This window comes from Artemia sp. Qi Xiang Cuo, chromosome 14 (assembly GCF_049724085.1).
Source record: "Artemia sp. Qi Xiang Cuo chromosome 14, ASM4972408v1, whole genome shotgun sequence".
Taxonomy (NCBI): Eukaryota; Metazoa; Arthropoda; class Branchiopoda; order Anostraca; family Artemiidae; genus Artemia; species Artemia sp. Qi Xiang Cuo.
In genome coordinates this window covers 65,091,823-65,117,157 of record NC_142807.1, presented here as the reverse complement: position 1 = coordinate 65,117,157, position 25,335 = coordinate 65,091,823, and the positions used below count along the sequence as shown (strand labels likewise).

The window sequence follows — 25,335 nt, the reverse complement described above, 5'->3', positions numbered from 1 at the left end:
AGAATAAAATGATTTGTGCACAGCAAATGCAGAAAATAAAGTTGATGAATTTGAATCCATTTTGTTACAACGCAATGAATCGATCCTGCAGGAATTTAGTTTATGGTCTTACAAAATTCTGTATTATTCTTTACTGTCTTCACTTAATTTTGACTGGTGCCATATTACACTTTGGGCCAATAGTTTGGATGATATGTCCCTTCCCACTAATATTTCTTTATCTTTGTTTGTCATTCTGTCACCTTCATGTTGCCTGATTTACATTATATTCTTGTCGTGTCAATATACTTGTAACTCACATAATGTCAACTGGTCACACATTACAGTTTGTGCTAATACTTATAATAATATGTGCCTTCCCACTGATTTTTCTTTATGTTTGTTTATGATCCATCATGTAGCTTGGCTTCTATAATATTTTTGTCATGTCAGCACACTTGCAGCTCACATAATTTTGACTGGTGCCATATTACATTTTGGGCAAATATTATGAATAATATATGCCATCCCACTATTATTTTTTTTTTATGTTAGTTTGTGATCCTATAACCTTTATGCACGCTGATTTCTTTCATATTTTTGTCATTTCAGCATAATTGCAGCTCATATAATCTTGACTGGTTCCACATTATACTTTGGGCCAATACTTTGATGAATATGTGCCACCTGCCACTATTATTTCCTTATCTAGGTTTGTGATCCTATCGCCTTCCTGTAGCCTGAATTCTATTATATTTTTATCATGTCAGCACACATGCAACTCACATAATTTTGACTGGTCCCATATTATACTTTGGGCCAATACTTTGAATAATATATGTCATCTCATTGATATTTCTTTATCTTTGTTTGTGATCCTATCACGTGTAGCCTCAATTCTATCATATTTTTTTCCTGTCAGTACATATGTAGCTCACATAATTTTTTACTACCCATATTATACTTTGGGCTAATATTTGGAATAATATGTGTCATTCCATTGATATTTATTTATATTTGTTTGTGATCCTATCACCTTCATGTAGGCTGATTACTATCATATTTTTTTTTCGTGTCAGCATACTTACAGCTTACATAATTTTTACTGGTCCCACATTATAAATTGAGCCAATACTTTGAATAAAATGAGCCATCCTACTGATATCTCTTTATGTTTGTTTGAGATCCTTTCACCTTCATGTTGCCTAATTTCCATTATATGTTTGTCAATCGAGGAAACCTGCAGCTAATGTAATAGCAACAGATGTCACTCTATACTACGGCCTGATACTTTAAATAATTTGTGCAATTCCATAAATATTTTTATGTATGGATTTATTGTATGTGATAATTATGGGTGATTTCTCTTTTCTTTTGAATTCTTCTATTCTTAATTCAATTATATTTGATCAACCAAGTAGGGCTGGTAAACCAGAAGCACACACATTTGACCCTCTCCTTGAATCTATGGTTAATTCCAGGTGCAATTATCACACTACCATTGATTATTGTGATAAAATTAATTAAAAAGAACTTTCTGAAAAATAAGTTTTTAAAAGAAAAGTAAAGGCCATTTTAAACTTAAGCTCAGGAGATACACATACCTGTTAAAATTCAAACTCAAAACGACCAGAAATTACTATTAAAGAATAAATGAAACCCAAGACTAACATAAATTCAATAAACAATCATAGCAAAAAACATACAACAATTAATAATATAAATTAATAAATAGATCTTAAAGCGAGTAATGCTTAGATTGAATATGAAAATCAAGCTTAAAACGAAAACAAATTTTTTGCTATTAAAGTATAAATGAAACTTAAAACGAACAGAAATTAAATAAAAAATCAATGCAAACAAACATACAATATATATTAATGTACATTAATAAATAAGTCTTAAAACGAGTGAAACTTAAAAAGAATATGCAAATCAAGTTTGAATCGAATAAAAATAACTACAAACAAGAGTTTGGGTATCGCCTCACTGCAGAAGCCTAAAACCTACTGGGTCATTGGCGCTTTACTGAAAACAATTCTTTGAAATTCACTTTTGTAACTTTAAGAAATCAAAAATTAATTAAGATTTTAGGGAATAAATATCAGCATAGGTATATTAAATTGACAATGCACATTTTTTTTTCAGTAAACTCATTTGAATTTTTTTTCAGTAAAGTACATATTATATTCTGGCTGTTAGAAAGAAATGGGGTTTTAAACCCTACTCATATTAATATATGCTCGTTTTGAGTTTGACTCTAATATTTATTTTAATTTTTATTCGTTATGGGTTTCATTTATTTATTGATACTGATTTGGGGTAGTTGTATGCTTCGTAGATTATATGATAGTCTGGACGCCAGGTGTTGAAAATGTGATACAAACCACGACGAAATGGGGCTGCAAAGAGAATTAGCCTACCCTCCAACCCCTAAATTGACCATTCGAATTAAAAAATACCAATGACACTTGCTTGCGAGGGGTGGAACACTCCGAAACTTGACATTTTATTATGTTTTGGTGTTTCATGCAAGAAAATGCATGTTCCACAAAGTTTGTGTTGCAGTTTTCCGCTCAAATAGAAATGCCTAGAAGCCATAAAATGTTTTCATAACAAACTAACACGATTAGTTAGAAAAAATGGCAGAGTTGAAAAAAATGGCAAAACTATATGAGTCTTGAACAGTCTTGGAAAGTATAAACAAAATCAAATTGAATATTAGATATATAATGATATTAATTGTTGAAAGATCCATGAGTTTAAGATTTTTTTTCACTGTAATTTTTATTTTTATTTTCAATGCTGTAAGAAATAGAAAATAATAAATTTGTAATATACGAGTAATTCGTTTTCAGTGAAGTACCAATGACACAGAAGGGTTTAGGTTTTTACAGTTAAAGAAGGGGGCAGTATCCAAATTTTGTTTGTAGTGAAACTATATTTGTCTTGACAAATCTTGAAAAGAACTAATAAATTAATCTGAATATTTGATGCATAATGATATTAATTGCTAAAAGCTCATCAGTTCAAAATTTTACTGTAATTTTAAAATTTATTTTAAAATCTAAAAAAATTTATTTTTAAAAAAATATATTACTTGTTGTATGTTTTTGCTATGATTGTTTATTTAATTTCTGTTCGTTTTGGGTTTCAATTATTCTTTAATAGTAATTTCTGGTCCTTTTGAGTTTGAATTTTAACAGGTATTTGTATCTGCTGAGCGTAAGTTTAAAATGGCATATAATTTTCTTTGAAAAACTTAATTTTAGGTAAGTTGTTTTTTAATTAATTTTTGTTCGTTTTTGATTGCAAAAAGTTTCAAGTTTTTATGGCATGAGGGGGGGGGGGGTACTTACTGTCCAATTATTCTTGACTTTAAAAAACAGATCTAGAACTTTCAATTTAAATCGAATGAGGCTTTTTTCAAAGTCTATACGATTACCTCTTTGATAAAAACCTTATATATGAACAATAGACAGCTTTCATAACTTGTTGACAGCGATTGACAACAATGAATTTATTGAAAAAATTGCTTCTATAAGGGGGTTTAGACCATTGCACTTGCTTACAAAAAGGGATCATCACTGTTTGGAACTGACCTTAATAGGAATTTGTGTGCCAAAGCAATTTCGCATCTATCACAGAGTATGTATTTTAACCTTATAATTGGATAATTATAATGGGTTTCCTATGTGTTCTTCCCAAACAAAATCCCTTGCCATGAGTTAAGAACCCCCATTAATAATTATGCCCTAGGGCATAACTTACCACGCCTCCCCCCGGGCCCTGATGGGCTGTGTCGACACCGGAGTTTTTTTTTATTAGAACTCTGGAATCTTTTAGCAAAATTTCTATCTCTAAATTGTGATCTGATGCATTTATGGCTTGGAGGAGGGAGGGGGCTAGTTATCCTCCAATCTCTTTTGACTCTTAAAAAGTAAACAAGAACTTTCAATTTTCAGTCAAATGAGCCGTCTCTAAAGCTTATACGAGCATCCTTTTCATAAGAAATAATGGGAAGGATTCAGAGAATCCTTAATTTACAACCCTTGCCTTGAGGGCTGTGGGGGAGTTGTCATCCTCAAAGACCAAATTTCCAGAACTTAAAAATACGTTTAATTAAGTGGCTGTCTAAAAATTTTTATTGGATATGTTTGGGACTATTGTCTAAAACTTAGTAACATAAGAAAATTAATCTAAAAAACTAAAATAGCTTTACACAAGAGATAACCATTCACAAGCAGTATATAGAGCTATCCTGCCATTTGCGCTGCAAATGCGAGGATATTACGGGGTTGGACAGACCTATCCTCCCATTTGCACTGGAAATGAGAGGAAATCAGGGCGTCTGGTTTAATACTAAGGGGTGGACGGGCAGGGCTGGCTGTACACAACAAAATGAGGAGTTTTTAGAAAAAAAAACAATAAAACTTTAAAGCCTTATGGTCTTTTTGACCTTTGGTTTTGTATTGTCTAAAATTTCGAGACAGACAGAAATTAATTAAAAAAACTGAAATAACATTACGAAAGGGATAAACATTAACACGTACTCTGTAGGGCTATCATCACAGCTGCACAACTAGTGACAGGATATTAGGGGGTCGGGTTTAATCCTAAAGGGTGGGCAGATGGGGCTGGCTTTGAAAAAACCTCCTGTTGGTGGCCCTATTTCCACTAATCCTTGTGCACAACTAAAAAACAATAAAACATCAAAACCTTATTGCCTTTATGACCTTTAGTTTTCTATTGTCTAAAACTTAGTAACATAAGAAAATTAATTTAAAAAACTGAATTTATTTATTAATTTACATTAATATCTATGGTATGTTTGTTTGCATTGATTGCTTATTAATGATTGTTTGATTGTTTATATGCCCCCAGGGCATAACTTACAACGCCTACCCCTGGGCCCTGGTGGGCTGTGTCAACACCGGAGTTTTTTGTTATCAGAACTTTGAACTATTTTAACAAAATGTCTATATCAAAATTTTTGTCTGATGCGTTTAGGGCGAGGAGGAGGGAGAGGGGCTAGTTGCCCTTAAATCTCTTTTTACTCTTAAAAAGTGAACAATAACTTTCAATTTTCAATCAAATGAGCCCTCTCTAAAGTTTATAGGAGCATCCCTTCTATAAGAAATAATATGAGAGATTCGGAGAATCCTTAAATTATAACCCTTGCCCTGAGGGCTTTGGGGGAGTTGTAATCCTCAAAAACCTAATTTCCAGAACTTAAAACTACGTTTAATAAAATGGCTGTCTTAAAATTTTGATTGGATGTGTTTGGGGAAAAGGTGGGCATACGAGGGGGGTTAGTTACCATCAAATCACTGTCGACTATTACAAAGGATACTAGCCCTCGGAATTTCCAATCGAATGAGCATTTTTTGAAGTTTCTATGACACCGCCTTCTATAAAAACCTTATATGCCCCCAGGGTATAACTTAAAACCCTTGCGTTCAGGGTTTTTGGGGAGTGTCCTCTTCAAAAACATATTTTCTATCTGAAAATCTACTACGTTGAATAAAATGGTTATCTAAAAATTTTGATTGGATGTGTTAGGGGGAATGATGGGCGAAAGGGGGGGGGGGGGCTAGTTGCCCTCCAATCACTTTCGACTATTAAAAGGGCACTAGCCCTTTGAAATTCCAATCGAATGAGCCTTTTTTGAAGTTTTTACGACAACGCATTCTATAAAAACCTTATATGCCCCCAGGGCATAACTTAAAACCCTTGTCCAAAGGGTTGAGGGGGATTGTCCTCCTCAAAAACCTATTTTCTATCTGGAAATCAACTACGCTGAACAAAACGGCTATCTCAAAATTTTGATTGGATGTGTTTGGGGGAATGATGGGCGTGGGGGGGGGGGGGGCTAGTTGCCCTCCAATCACTTTTGACTATTAAAAAGGGCACTAGCCCTTTGAATTTCTAGTTGAATGAGCCTTTTTTGAAGCTTCTACGACAACGTCTTCTATAAAAAACCTTATATGCCCCCAGGGCATAACTTAAAACCCTTGCCCTGAGGGTTGTGGGGGATTGTCCTCCTCAAAAACATATTTTCTAACTGGAAATCAACTATTCTGAACAAAATGGCTATCTCAAAATTTTGATTGAATGGGTTTGGGGGAATGATGAGCGTGGGGAGGGGGGCTAGTTGCCCTCCAATCACTTTCGACTATTAAAAAGGGCACTAGCCCTTTGAATTTCTAATCGAATGAATCTTTTTTGAAGTTTCTACTACAACGCCTTCTATAAAAACCTTATTTGGCCCCAGGGCATAACTTAAAGCCCTTGCCCAGAAGGTTTTGGGGGAGTGTCCTCCTCAAAAACATATTTTCTAGCTGGAAATCAACTACGCTGAACAAAATGGCTATCTCAAATTTAGTTTGGATGTGTTTGGGGGAATGATGGGCGTGGGGGGGGGGTCTAGTTGCCCTCCAATCCCTTTCGACTATTAAAAAGGGCACTAGCCCTTTGAATTTCCAATTGAATGAGCCTTTTTTGAAGTTTCTATGACAACGCCTTCTATAAAAACCTCATATGCCCCCAGGGCATAACTTAAAACCCTTGCCGTAAGGGTTGTGGGGGAGTTTCCTCCTTAGAACTATATTTTCTATCTCGAAATCCACTAAGTTGAATAAAATGGCCCAAATAACATCACTTTTCGACTATTAAAAAGGGAACTAGTCCTTTGAATTTCTAATCGAATGAGCCTTATTTGAAGTTTCTGTGACAACGCCTTCTATAAAAAACCTTATATGCCCTCAGGGCATGACTTGTAACCCTTGCACCGAGGGCTGTGGGGGAGTGTCCTCCTCAAAAACATATTTTCTATCTGGAAATTAACTATGCTGAACAAAATGACTATCTCAAAATTTTGATTGGATGTGTTTGGGGGACTAATGGGCGTGGGAGGGGGGCTAGGTCCCCTCCAATCACTTTTGACTATTAAAAAGGGCACCAGCCCTTTGAATTTCCAATCGAATGAGCCTTTTTTGAAGTTCCTACAACAACGCCTTCTATAGAAACCTTATATGCCCCCAGGGTATAACTTAAAACCCTTCCCCTGAGGGTTATGGGGGATATTTTCTATCTGGAAATCAACTACGCTGAACAAAATGACTATCTCAAATTTTGATTGGATGTGTTTGGGGGAATGAGAGGCGTGGGGAGGGGCTAGTTCCCCTCCAATCACTTACGACTATTAAAAAAAGCACTAGCCCGTTGAATTTCCAATCGAATAAGCCTGTTTTGAAGCTTCTACGACAACACCTTCTATAAAAACCTTATATGCCCCCAGGGCATAACTTAAAACCCTTGCCCTGAGGGTTGTGGGGAGTTTCCTCTTCAAAAATATATTTTCTATCTGGAAATTAACTATGCTGAACAAAATGGCCCAAATAACATCACTTTCGACTATAAAAAGGGCACTAGCCCTTTGAATTTCTAATAGAATGAGCCTTTTTTGAAGTTTCTACAACAACGCCTTCTATAAAAAACCTTATATGCCCCCAAGGTATAACTTAAAACCCTTGCCCTGAGGGTTGTGTGGGACTGTCCTCCTCAAAAATATATTTTCCATCTGGAAATCAAATATGCTGAACGAAATGGCTATCTCAAAAATTTTGATTGGATGTGTTTGGGGCAATGTGGGGGAGGGGAGGTGCGCGTGGTGCCCTTCATTCTCTTTCGACTATTGAAAGTATAACAGGCTCTTGTACTTTCAAATTAAAATTACCTGTTTTGATGTTTATACGTCACCAGCTTCTTCCTAAACCTGATATGCCCCCATATTCGAACTTAAAAACCTATCTATGAAGTTTCTAGGGGATTGTCCTCCTCAAAAACATATTTTCTATCTATAAATAAACTACGCTGAACAAAATGGCTATCTCAAAATTTTGATTTGATGTGTTTGGGGGAATGATGGGCGTTACGGGGGGGCTAGTTGCACTCCAATCACTTTCGACAATTAAAAAGAGCACTAGCCCTTTAATTTCCAATCGATTGAGCCTGTTTTGAAGTTTCTACAACAACGCCTTATGTAAAAACCTTATCTGCCTCCAGTGTATAACTCATAACCCCTGCCCAGAGGGTTGTGGAGGAATGTCCTCAAAAACATATTTTCTATCTGGAAACCAACTACGCTAAACAAAATGGCTATCTCAAAATTTTGATTGGATGCTTTTGTGGGAATAATGGGCATGGGGGGGGGCTAGTTGCCCCCTAATCACTTTCAACTATTAAAAAGGGCACGAGCTCTTTTTGAATTTCCAATTAAATGAGCATTTCTTTAAGTTTCTACAACAATATCTTCTATAAAAACCTTATATACCCCAAGGGCAAAACTTAAAACCGTTGCCCCTAGGGTTGTGGGGGAGTATCCTTCTCAAAAATATATTTTCTATTTTGAAATCAACTATGATGAAAAAAATGCCTATCTCAACATTTTGTGTATCGGTGTTTAGGGGACGCAGGGGCGTGGGGGGGAGGGGGGCTAGTTACACTCCAATCACTTTTGATTATTAGAAAGGGCCCTAGCCCTTTAATTTCCAATTGATTGAGCCTGTTTTGAAGTTTCTACGACAATTTTATCCTATCTGATTTTTTACTTTTGCATTAGAAACTGTCAGAGCCCAAAGTGTTTTGAGATTATTAGTAATGTGAAGACCAAGCCGCCAAAAAGAAGAGACACGGGGAATAGAGAAAAAACCACAGTTAAGAGGAAGACTCGCACTCAAATTAAATGAAGTACATTCACGCTTATCAACATTCAACATAAGCCCAATTTGTCTGAACTGGTCTGAGATCCAGCTGACAGAATGTGAGAGCCCAGCCCTAGAACGACTGACAAGGAGAACATTGTCTGCATAAGCAAGATACAAGACGTCAATTCCATGAGAAATGAAAGTCGAAGGCAAAGATGAAAGAATAGGAGTAATACATAACTTAAAAATGGTTGGAGAAAGCACACCACCTTGACGGACCCCAAGCCAAAGAAACACCTTTGAATTAGAAACTACTCTATTACATTTTACCCAAATAAAAGAGTTAGAATACCAGTACTGTAACAAAACAGCAATAGAAAGGTTAATATTATTGGAAAAAAGTGAATGGAGTGCATGTGAGTGGACTCTAGTTTGAACAACTTTGAACAAACTACTTAGATAAATGCATTTCTTTTTATGAACAATTGAATCTAAAGGCATTAAATATTTTGGTGCTTGATAACCAAGTTCAAAACTGTAAATATTGTTAAAAAAATATCCATCCAACACTTCAGCATTGATCTGCAGAACTGAATGCTGGGAGTTTATATCTTAGTTTTTGTAAGTAGGCTATTGTTTTGTGTATTTTTTTGTAATTAATTACTTTTACTTTAATTGACATACTTTTTCCATTGCCTTTAGAAAAACGTTTGTCTCTAAACTTCATTAAATAAAAAAAACAAGTTTTTTCATACTGAAAGTGAGGAGCAACATTAAACCTTAAAACGAACAGAAATTATTATGTATATTAGGGGGGTTGCTCCCCCTTCTAAACACCTTGCTCTTCATGCTACAGTTTTTCGGCCCTTTAAAAAAAGCTACCTATTGTTCTAATCAAACTACCCTTGTGTTTCAGCTGTTTTTAAAGAATTGGGACAAAATTTAAGCGTAAAGAGCAAGGTGCTGAGGAGGGGGCAACTCCCCCCATATATGTAATAATTTCTGTTCGTTTTAAGTTTTAATGTTGCTCCTTATTTCCTTTTGAAAAAAAAAATAATTAATTTCTGACTGTTTTTTTAAATAATGCCAGGATATTTGGGCCCTACTCCACAGAAAAATCCCCTTTCCCACAGAAATATCATCTGGACAATTCAATCCTGGCAAAAAACCTGTCCTGGTCAATTACCGTTAGCATCTCCATGGCTAAATTTGAATCGGTAAAGAAAAAGCAAGACATACAGGCCTAAAGACATTTGTATAGGAATTCTGGCAAATTCACCCAGTGCAAAATTTCCCCTGAAAATGTCACTCCCTGGGAACTTCCCTCTCCATAGAAAATTCTCCCTGTGCAAAATCCTTCCAGCATAAAATTTGTCATCCCCTCCCCACTGAAAAAATGTATGCATACTTCCCAATAACAAATAAAACAATAGGTGAATTTTATAGCTTAAAAACCTTTCCCCATGGACTGTAGGGGGTCATTTTATCTCTAGAGATATAGATATTGGGTCTTTCAAGTATGCTGAAGAAAAAAGTTACCTCAAAATTGTCATTGGATGATTTTGGGAAAAAGTGGTATGGGAGCGGGCCTAGTTGTCCTCCCAGTTTTTTGGTTCCTTAAAAGGGGTGCTGCAACTTTTAATTTTCGTTAGAACCAACCCTCTTTCGACGTTTTAAGCCCACTGGATCGATCGATGCGATTACCCATGGAAAAAAAAACAAAAAAAACATGCATCCATGAACTTTCTTTTGGCAAAAATTACAAAATTAAACATTTTTTCTGATATGAGCTTGAAGCCTTTACAGTAGTCTTCTTTGACATGCTGAATCCAATGGTGTGATTTTCATAAAAATTTTATAACTTTGAGGGTGTCTTTCTCCCTTTTTTCAAAAATCAGACAAATTTTCTCAGGCTCGCAGCTTTTGATGGGTAAAATTAAACTTAATGAAACTTATATATTTGAAATCAGCATAATTAGCCAATTCTTTTGATATATCACTTGGTATCAAAATTTGTTTTTTAGAGTTTTGGTTATAATTGAGCCAGGTTACTTACAGTTTGTTACCACAAACTGTTTGATTACCACTCAAAATCCAAACAGAGATCATTGAAATAATAGGCCTGTTCTTTTGCACTAAGATCTTACATCTAAGATCTCACATCTTTCTGCATAGATTTCCATTCTTTTAACTCATCTTTGTTCTAAGATGTTACAACTCACTGATGCTAGCAAAAAGTGTGAAAGACGCCATCTTTCTGCCATATAGAACAATGAGGATAGAACTTTGATGATATAATCATCAATGTTCTTAGACCACTGATCAGACCAGAATGATGAAAGAAGTTTGCAAAAGAACACTAGCCTATAAGATGTAAGATCTTAGTGCTGAGATTTCACTTTTAAGCATTCTTTGTCAAAAGATGTAAGATCTTAGCACAAAGATGAGTAAAACAACAGGCCTAATGATTGTTTTTTCTGTGTCACCAGAAGTGTTGTATTCAATAAAACTTTACAGTTTCATGAAATGCAATTAAACAAATAAAAAAAGTTTTTCAACTAAAGTAAGGTACTTGAAAGTTCTTCGTATAAATAGAAAAAAAAAATTACCATATAGAATTGCCTAAAATTAAGTTCCTAGCAGTATTTACCACCCCAAAGAAATTTCCTGGTGGGGCTGATGATGACCTGCCTAGTATTTTCCGCCTCTGTGCTGGTATATATGGGAATGTAACATATTAGCTGAATAGATAAACAATTTAATTAATTCCTACTTCTCCCCCCCCCCTACCTCTTTCAACATTTACCTGAAGCCTCATGAAGAGGAAGCAGTTTGTCCATTAGAATGTACTTTTTTAGGAATCTATCCTACCCCCACCTAAACAATGACACATCTCCCCCTATTGCAGCTGATATGCAATTACAGAACACCAAACATCACCTATTTTCATTACAAATAAAGCGAATCAACTTCGTTAAATCCAGTACTGCCACCGTGTGGCATTACTTCTTTTGCAACTGGGAAGCCTAAAATACATTTATTGGTACTTTTAAATCAATTAGCCTCTCTGAATTTTAAATTGATTGAAAATTCATCCTCTTCGGGGTAAAGTTGTAGTTTGGTGCCCTAAAATAGCAAGAAAACAAGACTTTCCCAGGCCCAATCTGTATGGTCACTTAAAAAAGAGCTTTAAGTTCATGTTTGGATAAAGTCCCTTCCAGCTATTTTGGACCATTGGTTTGATACAATCACCCCTGTGAAAAACAAAACAAATAAACATGCATAGACAATGTTTCTTCTGAAAAAAAAGCAAAATTCCACATTTTGAAAAGTGGAGCTTGAAACCACAATGGGAGGGTTCTCAGATATGACGCTAAATTTATATGGTTTTATTATATCACTTTCATCCTAGCTAAATTATATGGTCCACTGTGCTCCTAATGTGCAAATATATACCCTGAATTTTTGCCAGCAAAGTTTTGAATTACAAAATCCATCACTATTTTTGTTGACAACATTTGAAAAACTTGAAATGTTAGGAAAACAGTTTATATTTGTGTTGGCCAATAAATGAGGTTTGAACAGGAGTATACCCAATGGATGATATCTAAAAATTTCTATTCTATAGAATGTAAGAATAATATCCAACCATACTTAGTTATTGCCAATATTATCCAACTAGTTAGCTATCTGAAAAATCCTTTGAAGCAAATAAGAAATTATCCAACTAGGAAAATAATTGAAGTTTGAGAGAAAAATAGTTTAATCTTGCTAGCCAAATGCCATAAATTATAAGAGCCTACTTAGTATCTCTAGCTAGTTGGATAATACTTTAACTTAATGCTTCTGATATATATCTAACTAGACAGATAAGTAAATTCTTCATGCAAACTAGTGATAATATCACTGCAAACTAGTAAATTTTTTCTCTTAGACATAGCCTAAACATCTAACTTGGTGGATAACACTTTGTCTTAGCCCTTCTGATATTAATCCAACTAGGTAGGTAAGTAACTTCCTGCTTAGTTAAATAGAAATCAAAAGATTTAAGACTTGGCATTATTCACCTACTTAGATATTCTTGCTGTGCCTATGAGAAACAATTTATCTAGCTAGTTGGATATTAACCCCAAACTCTATAATAGAATTTACTTATCCTCCTAGTTGGATATATATCAGGAGTGTTAAGACTTGGTATTATCCACCTAGTTAGATGTTCATGCTATGCCTAAGAGAAATGAATTATCTGGCTAGTTGGATATTAACCCCAAACTGCTTAGAGAATCTTCTTAGCTGCCTAGTTGGATCTACATTAGAAACACTAAGCAACATTATTATCCAACTAGGTAGATATTCTCTCTGCCTAAGAGAAACACTTTATCTGGCTAGTTGGATATTAACCCCAAACTGCTTAGAAAATCTTCTTATCTGCCTAGTTGGATATATATCAGCAACACTAAGCTACATTATTATCCACCTAGTTAGATATTCTTGCTGTGCCTAAGAGAAACAATTTATCTGGCTAGTTGGATATTATTCCAAAACTGTATAATGGAATTTAGTTATCCTCCTAGTTGGATATGTATCAGGAGTGTTAAGACCTGGTATTATCCACCTAATTAGATGTTCATGCTATGCCTAACAGAAATGAATTATCTGGCTAGTTGGATACTAACCCCAAACTGCTTAGAGAATTAGTTGCCTGGTTGGATCTATATTAGAAACACTAAGCAACATTATTCTCCAACTAGGTAGATATTCTCTCTGCCTAAGAGAAACAAATTATCTGGCTAGTTGGATATTAACCCCCAAACTGCTTAGAAAATATTCTTATCTGTCTAGTTGGATATATATCAGAAACACTAAGCTACATTATTATCCACCTAGTAAGATATTCTTGCTGTGCCTAAGAGAAAAAATTTATCTGGCTAGTTGGATATTAGGCTATTCCAAAACTGTATAATGGAATTTAGTTATCCTCCTAGTTGGATATATATCAGGAGTGTTAAGACCTGGTATTATCCACCTAGTTAGATGTTCATGCTATGCCTAAGAGAAATGAATTATCTGGCTAGTTGGATAGTAACCCCAAACTGCTTAGAGAATCTTCTTATCTGCCTAGTTGGATATATATCAGAAACACTAAGCTACATTATTATCCAACTAGGTAGATATTCTTGCTGTGCCTAAGAGAAACAATTTATCTGGCTAGTTGGATATTATCCCAAAACTGTATAATGGAATTTACTTATCCTCTTAGTTGGATATATATCAGGAGTTTTAAGACTTAGTATTATGTACCTAGTTAGATATTCATGCTATGCCTAAGAGAAATGAATTATCTGGCTAGTTGGATACTAACCCCAAACTGCTTAGAGAAACTTCTTATCTACCTAGTTGGATATATATCCCAAACACTGCGCTATGTTATTATCCAACTAGGTAGATATTCTGTATATTGGATAGACTGTCAAATATTAAGCTAGGTAGGTAAAGGTTTAAGTCTTAAAAATGATACTATCTGTCTAGCATGATATTTTATCTTGATACTAAGTGTAGTTGGATATTATTCTTACATTCTATAGGCCTAGAATGTAATTTTTTTTAAGAATATCCATTGGGCACCTTCCGGTTTGAACTGTTACAAATAAGTATTCTTGGAATATACTACTCTTGAAAAACTTATTTATAAACTAGTGATATATTTTTAACCACTTTTCAATAACTTAACTACTGTTGATAACTTCTTTGTGTGGTTACAAAAATGAAATACCTTTGGGCCCTTTTAAGGGCTCAAGATACAATTTGCAACAGAAACGATTATTGAATTATGAAAGAGCATAAAAAACGTATCAAATCATGTTTTCACTTTCATCCTAGCTAAATTAGGCTATAGAAATTTGCCAAAAGTCTATGACTTGGCCTACCTGGTCTAGCTTTCTTTTTAGCTTCAGAAATCCTTTTGCGGGTCCGCTTGTCCAGATCTTTCTTTTCCATCATGTTTACGATATGATTGTACTAATGTTCCAGATTAAGCTATAGAAAATCCGAGTAGCGTTCCTTCTTCTCTCTTCTATTTAACAGCAGTTCCAGAAAAAACTGGTGGTACAAGCGCTTTACTTCTTCCCGAAATGTTTGACGGCTGAAAGTGTACTAGGATCTACGAATATTTACGATAACGTGTATTATACTTTAGATGCGATTAACCACCTCTAAAGAACAAATTTATTTTCTAAAATTCTTATTGATAAAAATTAACGTTCAAAATTTTGGTTACAGTCTGATATTGTGATTAGTTTTATTTAACCCTTTTCAAAAATCAGAAATGCAATGGCAGTAAATTTTTGAATTTAGGAGATAATTTTGTCCTTTATAATGGATGAGCCTGGTGGGCGAATACCGGTATTTTCTCTGGATTCTTCGTTTTCACAAGGTATACGATGACTTATATCTTCTTGGCTCCTTTATTAGGTATTTCCCTACTCATGAGGGCCCTTTTATAGCCATGGTCGGCATGGGCACAAGCTAATCTTGAGGGCATTTTTATTAACCATTTCTTATTAGCCTGAGACACTTTGGTAAATGTATACAACATTCCATAACTTCCAGACGGAAAAGGTGAACACTAGCCTACTCAATTCCTTTTTATGCTCTTTACAATTACAGTAGGCTAATCAACTCACTGACAGGTAGCCTATGTCCCCCCTGGTAGTCTTATAAAGGCTATAGCCCAAGGATTATATAAAATTGCAAACTTATTATTCTGTGTTTCTTTCCATTATCACACACTTTCTAAAATCATTTCAAATAAAATTTTGGTAGGCTAAATTATGCTTTCAATCATGCATAGAGTTAAATTACAGATTAAGAAGATAACCAGTTTAATGTAGAAGCTATAGAATAGTTATATGACTAGACTAATGCATTGGGGGAGTAAATTTTTAAGGCTATACAGGCTGACACCATAAGGAGAGGGGATGCATTTGCAAGTGGATTGATTAGCCTAGTAAATTTGGAAAGAGCATTAAATAGAGAGGTAAAATCCTAGTTGGGGGGGCTGTTGTTCTCTTTAAAAGTATTTGTCTTGGATGGTTAAAACTTTCAGGGATGAATTCAAGGTCTAGAACATACCTTGGGAAGGTATTGCCAAGCTACTAGGCTATTTCTACCCTTCTTTTATCTCATGGCCCTAGGAGATTGCATACATGTCAGGCACATTGCAGGTATTCATTTCATGTTCAGACAAGTCACCTATACCTATAGCTGATCCAGTTCTGACTAAACACATTTACCTAAGTTTTGAGTAATAAATCTCTTTTTCATTGGCTTTAATTTTTGAAATTGCAATTTGTGGTATTTTATTAGAGTTTTAAAGAAGAAGAATAATGGTTGGATAAATATTTTCTTTCTTAAGTCTCATATTTGGTCTTAGAATACCCACAAGCACCAAGTTTCTGCTTATGGAGAGTGGATTAACAACAATAAGGGAGAGACGTAGCTTTCTCTTGACAAAACATCTTACAAAAATTAAATTAAATAGCTCACACGCCCTATATAATTGGCTAAGAAATCCAGCCATGTATAGAGGCATTGCAGATGAGTATGCCAACATTCAGAAGAAGTTCCTTGTGCCCGCAAAGTATATTACACCTACTTGTCCCCAATCCCCTCCATGGAATTGGTCAAGTCCCATAATAAATACTGATTTCTCAAAGTGGAATAAGGATTTAACCCCCATTGCTTTCGTCCAGAAAAAATTTGGTGAACTTAATACAATTACCTATAAAAATCACTTCCAAATATTTGTTGATGGGTCAAAAATGAATGAAAAGGTTGCAAGTGGTGTTTTCCTTCCTCACCTGAAAATTGCAATGGGCAAGAGATTGTTTAATAATTTATCTATAATTTCTGCTGAGTTAAATGCCATAATCATGGCATTAGAACACCTTAAGCAAAACCAACCTTTGATTGAAAATTTGAATAATATTATCATCTATTCTGACTCTTTATCAAGCCTTGAGTTGCTGGCCTCAGCTCCTCAATATAAGTTGGACATTGACACAGAGCCTAGCCAACTATACCTGCACACAGAGTATAGAAATCGACATCTATCATCTTATATTTGAACTCCTAGAGTCGAAAGATCTGCTGAAAGATATCTGAATATATCTAATAAATATGAGGCAATCAAGCCAGTAGCTCTGTAGCCCACAGAGTGAAGCAAAAGGAAAAGGGCTAAATAGTGTTACTGAAAAGCCCGCCTGCTGTTAAATAGAAGAAAGAAGAAGAAACAGCGAAACCTTATAAGAAAAGTAAAACCAATCTTTGATTGAAAATTTGAATAATATTATCATCTATTCCGACTCTTTATCAAGCCTTGAGTTGCTGGCCTCAGCTCCTCAATATAAGTTGGACATTGACACTTATGATTGTCTCAGTATTATTGATAATCTTGCTTCAAGTGGTATAAACACTTACTTTCAGTACATTCCTAGCCACTCTGGCATAAGTGGTAATCATCATGTTGATGAAATAGCAAAAAATGCTATAAATATTGACCAGCCAAGTGGGAGACCAATCCCAATTAGAGATATTTACCGATGGAGGCTATCAGATATTAATTTTAATAAGATTAATCCTATCCTTTCCCCCTTTCCCAATAAGTATCTTTCTAAAATTTATCATAAAATTCGTTCTGGAACAAATGGACTAAATTTCCTTGCATTCTCATATAAGCTTTCTAATTCAAGTGGTTCAATTCCCCTGTCCCCTCTTTGCAGGCATTGTAATATGAATAATGAAACAATTGACCATTGCCTATTTGAATGTAATATGCTGACGTCTGCACAACATACCTTGCTTTCTAAACTGTTAAAATACTTCAAACACCACAAAATCCCACTATCAGTCAAGAGCCTAGCCAACTATACCTGCACACAGAGCATAGAAATAGACATCTATCATCTTATATTTGAACTCCTAGAGTTGAAAGATCTACTGAAAGATATCTGAATATATCTAATAAATATGAGGCAATCAAGCCAGTAGCTCTGTAGCCCACAGAGTGAAGCAAAAGGAAAAGGGCTAAATAGTTTTACTGAAAAGCCCGCCTGCTGTTAAATAGAAGAAGAAGAAGAAATCGAAATATATTTTCTTGTGATTGTGACCTGTCATCAACAACAACAGCAACCGTACAAGAAAATCGAAATATATTTTCTTGATTATTATCGCTTCTAATCAGTAGTTGTACCAAACATATCCTGCTCAAGTCATCCTCAGGGCTATACTGTGGTGTTTATCCTTCCAATAGAATAGTGCAGAGTGTTTGATACCATATTTTTTCACTTCTTTTTTTTTTTTTTTATTTGTGTTTAATGTTTTTTCAAATAGGCATTTTTTAGACGTCCTCCAAAAAAAAACGTCCCCCCAGATCCCAAATCAAATTCCATAGTGAAAGATACCCATCCTGGCTGGTCAAGCACATTATCTGAAAGTTCTAATGATGGCTCCGATTCGGAGAATAGGACAATGATAACTGTAGGTCCTAATGCAACCATAAATGATGATAATGGGTTTCAAGAGGTCCTCTCTAGAAGCTCTAAAAAAAGAAAAAAAATCTCCCCAATTAAAAGCATTTCCCCTCTCCCTGCCCAAGATCCTCCCTCCAAAAACTTAAGAATTTACCTTAAAATTACTCACACTAACCACTTTGAAATAAAAATGATCACTGCAATAATAGTTGCAATTTTTAAATTGCTAAAATCAATGTTCTCTCTTAACATTAACCGTGATGGATCTCTGCTAATAGCTGTAGAAGATCAGAAATCAGCAGATACAATAATTAACCTTAAATCCCTTCTGAATATCCCAATTATTGCATCTAATTGGAACCCAAAACAATCACCAACAAAAATTGTAGTTTATAATGTTCCCCCAGAGATATCTACTCAGGAGTTAAAAGAAGGCCTCTCAGATAGGGCTGGAAACACAATCCCAGTTGAGGATGTTACCCAACTTGGAAAACCTAACTCTACTGGCCTAAAAACTAGTAGATCCTTCTTATTCACACTAAAGGATAAAATTGATAGCCCAGAAAAATTATTCCTATTTGGGCAAATCAAACCACACAAGGAATACAAACCTAAGCCTATTCAGTGTCAGAAGTGTTTCAAACTGGGACACACAACAAACAAATGCAATGAAATTCTCCAAGAGTGTAGTAGTTGTAAATTTTTCCATCCTAAAGGACTGACAACTTGCAAAAACACCCAGCCTACATGCATCAATTGCAAAGGTCCACATGAATCTACAAATAAATCATTATTCCCTGCATACAAGAAAAGAGCTCTAACACTCCAAATATCAACAGAGAAGGCCATCACATACCCATTTGCAGCAATGGAAGCAAATGCTTCCAAACAATACCAAATAAAGACTGTAATGAAACCAACCAAAACCCCCAAGTCAAATGCCCCAAATGCATCAAGCACCCCATATAAAACAACATCTTCTAAGCCCCCTAGCTCAAATCCCTATCAGAAGGAATCACCAAGCCAGCAAGCCTTGTTTTTTGGTGAGATGAGGCCAGCCTGGCCCTCCCTCCCAAGAAGAAACAAACCAGAAACACTACCAGGAATCAATCCCTTAACTAACAAACAGGATGCACTACCAAAAAAGCAATCCCCAAATATATGCTTATTCATTCTAAACTGTAATGCAGTTCAGGCCATGAACATACATCAACTACAGAAAACAAAAATTATTGCAGAATTGGCAAAAATCTACATCCCAGATGATATGCTAATTTAAGCAAAAAAAAAATCTTGCTTTACTTTTAACAAAGCTGAACATTGATACACAGTCATATGAAGAATAAATCAACAACACAACATTTATCAATACTCTAATGGAATGTAAGATCACTCACAGAAAATAAGCTAAATGAACTAATATCATTTATGAATAATAATTCCATTAATATTGCTTGCCTCCAGGAAACTCATTTAACCCAAAATCAACAAATTAAGTCTCTGGGATACACTATCCTGAGAAAGGATAGATCTTCAGAGAGAAAAGGAGGTGGTGTAGCTTTATTAGTTAATAATAATATAAAATTTTGTGGCATCAATTTTCCAGATTTTGAAAATGATGTTGATGTAATTGGTATAAGTGTTTGGCTGAATAATTTAAAAACCTACATAATAAGCTTTTATAACCCTAATGGCCAAACTTCAGATGCCAAGGATTTCTTTAATTATATAAATAATTCTAATATGTTAAAAAACATCATTATTTGTGGTGATTTCAATGCCCACAGCCTTTTGTGGGGGAATAAACCAGCAAATAAAGCTGGTAAATTTATTGAGCATATGACTTCAAATAATAATGAATTAGCTGTTGCTACCCCTCCAAACCTAAATACATATTTTAACCCCAAAAGTGCCAAATTCTCCACAATTGACCTACAAATTGTGTCTTTAAATTTTTTGACCAAAATTTACATAAATAAAATTGATAGTCTGTGTACAGACCACTTTGCTATAGTTTGCTCCCTAAATGAACCTGCTGAAACTTCATCTCATACCTCCAAATATATCAACACTAAAGCAAATTGGTCTATTTTCCAAAATAAGCTAAATGATGAAATTACAAGTTTCACCAAAAGTTCATGCATTTCTAACACAACAGTTGACACACATGCTGAAGCCTTGACATCTTTACTAATAAATACAGCTAATCATGCTATCCCCAGGACAACACCTAAGAAAACATTCCCTAAACAAATTCCTAAAGCATGGTGGACAAATGAGTGCCTAAATAAATGGAAGATAAAAAAGGCAGCTAGGACAGAATTCATAAAAAAACCAACACCTACTACATATTTAAAAAAATTACAAGCAGAATCTAATCTAAAAAGGACTATAATAGATGCTAAATATAAATACTGGAATAATTTTGCAAATAATCTCTCCAGAGAAACGCATGAGCCAATTATACATAAAGTAATAAGCCACATATGTGTGAAAAAGACTTCTCCAAACACAATCCTGTATGATCTTATACATAATAATACCCATTATGAAAATGATATTGAAAAGGCTAACCTATTTGCAACTCTTTTTGTTAATAAGCTAACATCAAACAATCAAAGCAATCTGTCCACAATTCCTATGAACCCTAGTTACCAACCACGCCCAGGATCCGAGTAAATAACTAATCCATTTTCAATCCAGGAATTGAATAATGCAATACATCATATTAGGTCCAAAACTAGCAGCAGCTATGACAATATACACCCTACATAGATAAAGAATCTCACACCTTCATACAAACAAGAACTGCTAAATTGTTATAATCACGCTTGGGCATCCTCTAGGTTCCCCAATATATGGAAATGTTCGTCCCTCCTACCAATCCTAAAGAAAAATAAACCAAAAGATAACCCTGAGTCTTATAGGCCCATAATGATTACACCTGTGATGGGGAAAATAATGGAGAAAATGATTTATCACAGACTCCTCTGGTTTGTTGAGAATAATAACATGATCCCACACACTCAAACTGGATTCAGGAAATACCACTCCTCAACAGATGCTTTCATTTTGCTAACAAATGCAATAAATTAATATTTCTCAAAAAATAATATAATAGTGTCAGCTTTCCTTGATTTTGAAGTAGCATATGACAATGTGAAACACAAAATCATTTTAAATAAACTTGCAAACCTAGTAGTACCTCCCAAGCTAGTATCCTTTATTAAATCCTTCATAGAAGTGCGAAGTTTCATTGTTTGTGTTGGTTCAGCCTCTTCACCCCAAAAGACAATATCCAAAGGCCTACCTCAGGGAGCAGTCCTCAGTTGCCTCCTATTTGCCCTATATCTCTGGGACATGAACCTACCCCATACGAATCTACAATATGCTGATGATCTGGTGCTATGGTCATCTGGCAACACCTTTCAGATAGCACAGTCAAATCTGCAAAAGTCACTTTTCCAGTTTGAAAAATTCTCTCAACATTCAGATTTACCCATTGCACCCACCAAGTCAAAAATAATCCAATTTCACAGGAAGCGAAACCATGTTAATGCAAAACTAACTCTAAATAAAACAACCATTCCAGAAGATAATAATATTAATTACTTAGGTCTCATGCTTGACCAAAAACTTAATTTCCACCTCCACATTTCAAACACAATAAAAAAATGTTATAGAAAAGCAAATATACTAAAAAGACTTCTTTCCACACCCTGGGGTTGTAAGGAGAAAACCTTACTCCAGTTTTATAAATCACATATAAGACCCCATATTGACTATGGGCTCATTGTATATGGTGCATGTGCAAAGACCCAGATGCAAAAAATTGAAAAAACACAAAATGATATAATACGTCTCATATTTGGTCTTAGGAAACCCACAAGCACCAAGTTCCTGCTTATGGAGAGTGGATTAACAACAATAAGGGATAGACGTAGCTTTCTCTTGATAAAACATCTTACAAAAATTGAATCAAATAGCTCACACACATTACATAATTGGTTAAGAAATCCAGCCATGTATAGAGGCATTGCAGATGAGTATGCCAATATTCAAAAGAAGTTCCCTGTACCAGCAAAGTCTATTGCACCTACTTTCCCCCAATCCCCTCCATGGAATTGGTCATTTCCCATAATAAATACTGAATTTTCAAAATGGAATAAAGATTTAACCCCCATTGCTTTTGTTCAGAAAAAATTTACAGAACTTAATACAATTACCTATAAAAATCACTTCCAAATGTTTGTTGATGGGTCAAAAATGAATGAGAAGGTTGCAAGTGGTGTTTTCCTTCCTCACCTGAAAATTGCAATGGGCGAGAGATTATTTAATAATCTATCTATAATGTCTGCTGAGTTAAATGCCATAATCATGGCATTAGAACACCTTAAGCAAAACCAATCTTTGATTGAAAAATTGAATAATATTATCATCTATTCCGACTCTTTATCAAGCCTTGAGTTGCTGGCCTCAGCTCCTCAATATAAGTTGGACATTGACACTTATCATTGTCTCAATATTATTGATAATCTTGCTTCAAGTGGCATAAACACTTACTTTCAGTACATTCCTAGCCACTCTGGCATAAGTGGTAATCATCAGGTTGATGAAATAGCAAAAAATGCTATAAATATTGACCAGCCAAGTGGGAGACCAATCCCAATTAGAGACATTTACCGATGGAGGCTATCAGATATTCATTTTAATAAGATTAATCCTATCCTTTCCCCCTTTCCCAATAAGTGTCTTTCTAAAATTTATCATAGAATTCGTTCTGGAACAAATGGACTAAATTTCCTTGCATTCTCATATAAGATTTCTAATTTAAGCGGTTCAATTCCCCTGTCCCCTCTTTGCAGGCATTGTAATATGAATAATGAATCAATTGACCATTGCCTATTTGAATGTAATATGCTGACGTCTGCACAACATACCTTGCTTTCTAAACTGTTAAAATACTTCAAACACCACAAAATCCCACTATCAGTCAAGAGCCTAGCCAACTATACCTGCACACAGAGCATATAAATCGACATCTATCATCTTATATTTGAACTCCTAGAGTCAAAAGATCTGCTGAAAGATATCTGAATATATCTAATAAATATGAGGCAATCAAGCCAGTAGCTCTGTAGCCCACAGAGTGAAGCAGAAGGAAAAGGGCTAAATAGTTTTACTGAAAAGCCCGCCTGCTGTTAAATAGAAGAAGAAGAAGATTATTATCTTCTTCTTCTATTTAACAGCAGGCGGGCTTTTCAGTAAAACTATTTAGCCCTTTTCCTTCTGCTTCACTCTGTGGGCTACAGAGCTACTGGCTCTTCTAATCAGCAGTTGTACTAAACCAATTCTGCTCAAGTCATCCTCAGGGCTATACTGTGGTGTTTATCCTCCCCATAGTATAGTGCAGACGGTTTGATATCATCTATTTTCCCTTCTTGTTTTAGTTTTATTTTTGTGTTTAAAGCTTTTTCCAATAGGCAATGATTAGAAGTCCTCCAAAAAATAAAGTCCCCCCAGATCCCAAATCAAATTCAAGTGAAAGTGTCATAGTGAAAGATACCCATCCTGGCTGGTCAAGCACGCTATCTCAAAGTTCTAATGATAGCTCCAATTCGGAGAATAGGACAATGATAAGTGTAGGGGCTAATGTAACCATAAATGATGATAATAGGTTTCAAGAGGTCCTCTCTAGAAGTTCTAAAAAAAGGAAAAAAAATCTCCCCAATTAAAAGCATTTCCCCTCTCCCTGCCCAAGATCCTCCCTCCAAAAACTTAGGAATTTACCTTAAAATTACTCCCACTACCCCCTTTGAAATAAAAATGATCACTGCAAGAAGAGTTGCAATTTTTAAATTGCTAAAATCAATGTTCTCTCTTAACATTAACCGTGATGGATCTCTGCTAATAGCTGAAGAAGATCAGAAATCAGCAGGTACAATAATTAACCTAAAATCCCTTCTGAATACCCCAATTATTGCATCTAATTGGAACCCAAAACAATCACCAACAAAAATAGTAGTCTATAATGTTCCCCCAGAGATATCTACTCAGGAGTTAAAAGAAGGCCTTTCAGATAGGGCTGGAAACACAATCCCAGTTGAGGATGTTACCCAACTTGGAAAAACCAACTCTAATGGCCTAAAAACTAGTAGATCCTTCTTATTCACACTGAAGGATAAAATTGATATCCCAGAAAAATTATTGCTATTTGGGCAAATCAAACCACACAAGGAATACAAACCTAAGCCTATTCAGTGTCAGAAGTGTTTCAAACTGGGACACACAACAAACAAATGCAATGAAATTCTCCAAGAGTGTAGTAATTGTAAATCTTTCCATCCTAAAGAGCTGACAACTTGCAATAACACTCAGCCTACATGCATCAATTGCAAAGGCTCACATGAATCTACAAATAAATCATTATGTCCTGCATACAAGAAAAGAGCTCTAACACTCCAAATATCAACAGAGAAGGCAATCCCATACCCCTTTGCAGCAATGGAAGCAAATGCTGCCCAACAATACCAAATAAAGCCTGTAATGAAACCAACCAAAACCCCCACGTCAAATGCCCCCACTGCCTCACGCACCCCATATACAACACCATCTTCTAAGCCCCCTAGCTCAAATCCCTATCAGAAGCAATCACCAAGCCAACAACCCTCCTTGTCCGTTTAGATGAGTCCAGCCTGTCCCTCCCTCCCAAGAAGAAACAAACCAGAAACACTAACAGGAATTAATCCATTAACCAACAAACAGGATGCACTACCAAAAATGCAATCCCCAAATATATGCTTATTCATTCTAAACTTTAATGCAGTTCAGGTCATGAACATACATCAACTACATAAAACAAAAATTATTGCAGAATTGGCAAAAATTTACATCCCAGATGATATACTCATTCAAGCAAAAAAAAATCTTGCTTTACTCTTAACAAAGCTGAACATTGATACACATTCATATGAAGAATAAATCAACAACACAACATTTATCAATACTCCAATGGAAAGTAAGATCACTCACAGAAAATAAGCTAAATGAACTAACATCATTTATGAATAATAATTCAATTAATATTGCTTGCCTCCAAGAAACTCATTTAACCCAAA

At 35.1% G+C, this 25,335-nt stretch overlaps 2 protein-coding genes across 2 annotated transcripts in view; one reads left to right on the top strand and one right to left on the bottom strand.

The window, feature by feature from the left end:
- Nucleotides 1-14,794, bottom strand: part of JMJD6 (Bifunctional arginine demethylase and lysyl-hydroxylase PSR) — a 61,431-nt gene extending 46,637 nt beyond the window's left edge. The window contains exon 1 of the mRNA XM_089100789.1: nucleotides 14,615-14,794. Within this exon, the coding sequence (XP_088956915.1) occupies nucleotides 14,615-14,687 (73 nt within the window). The 5' untranslated portion in view covers nucleotides 14,688-14,794. The remainder of the gene's footprint in view (nucleotides 1-14,614) is intronic.
- A 189-nt stretch (nucleotides 14,795-14,983) lies between these two features.
- Nucleotides 14,984-25,335, top strand: part of LOC148944756 (uncharacterized) — a 97,703-nt gene continuing 87,351 nt past the window's right edge. The window contains exon 1 of the mRNA XM_089099756.1: nucleotides 14,984-15,120. Within this exon, the coding sequence (XP_088955882.1) occupies nucleotides 15,063-15,120 (58 nt within the window). The 5' untranslated portion in view covers nucleotides 14,984-15,062. The remainder of the gene's footprint in view (nucleotides 15,121-25,335) is intronic.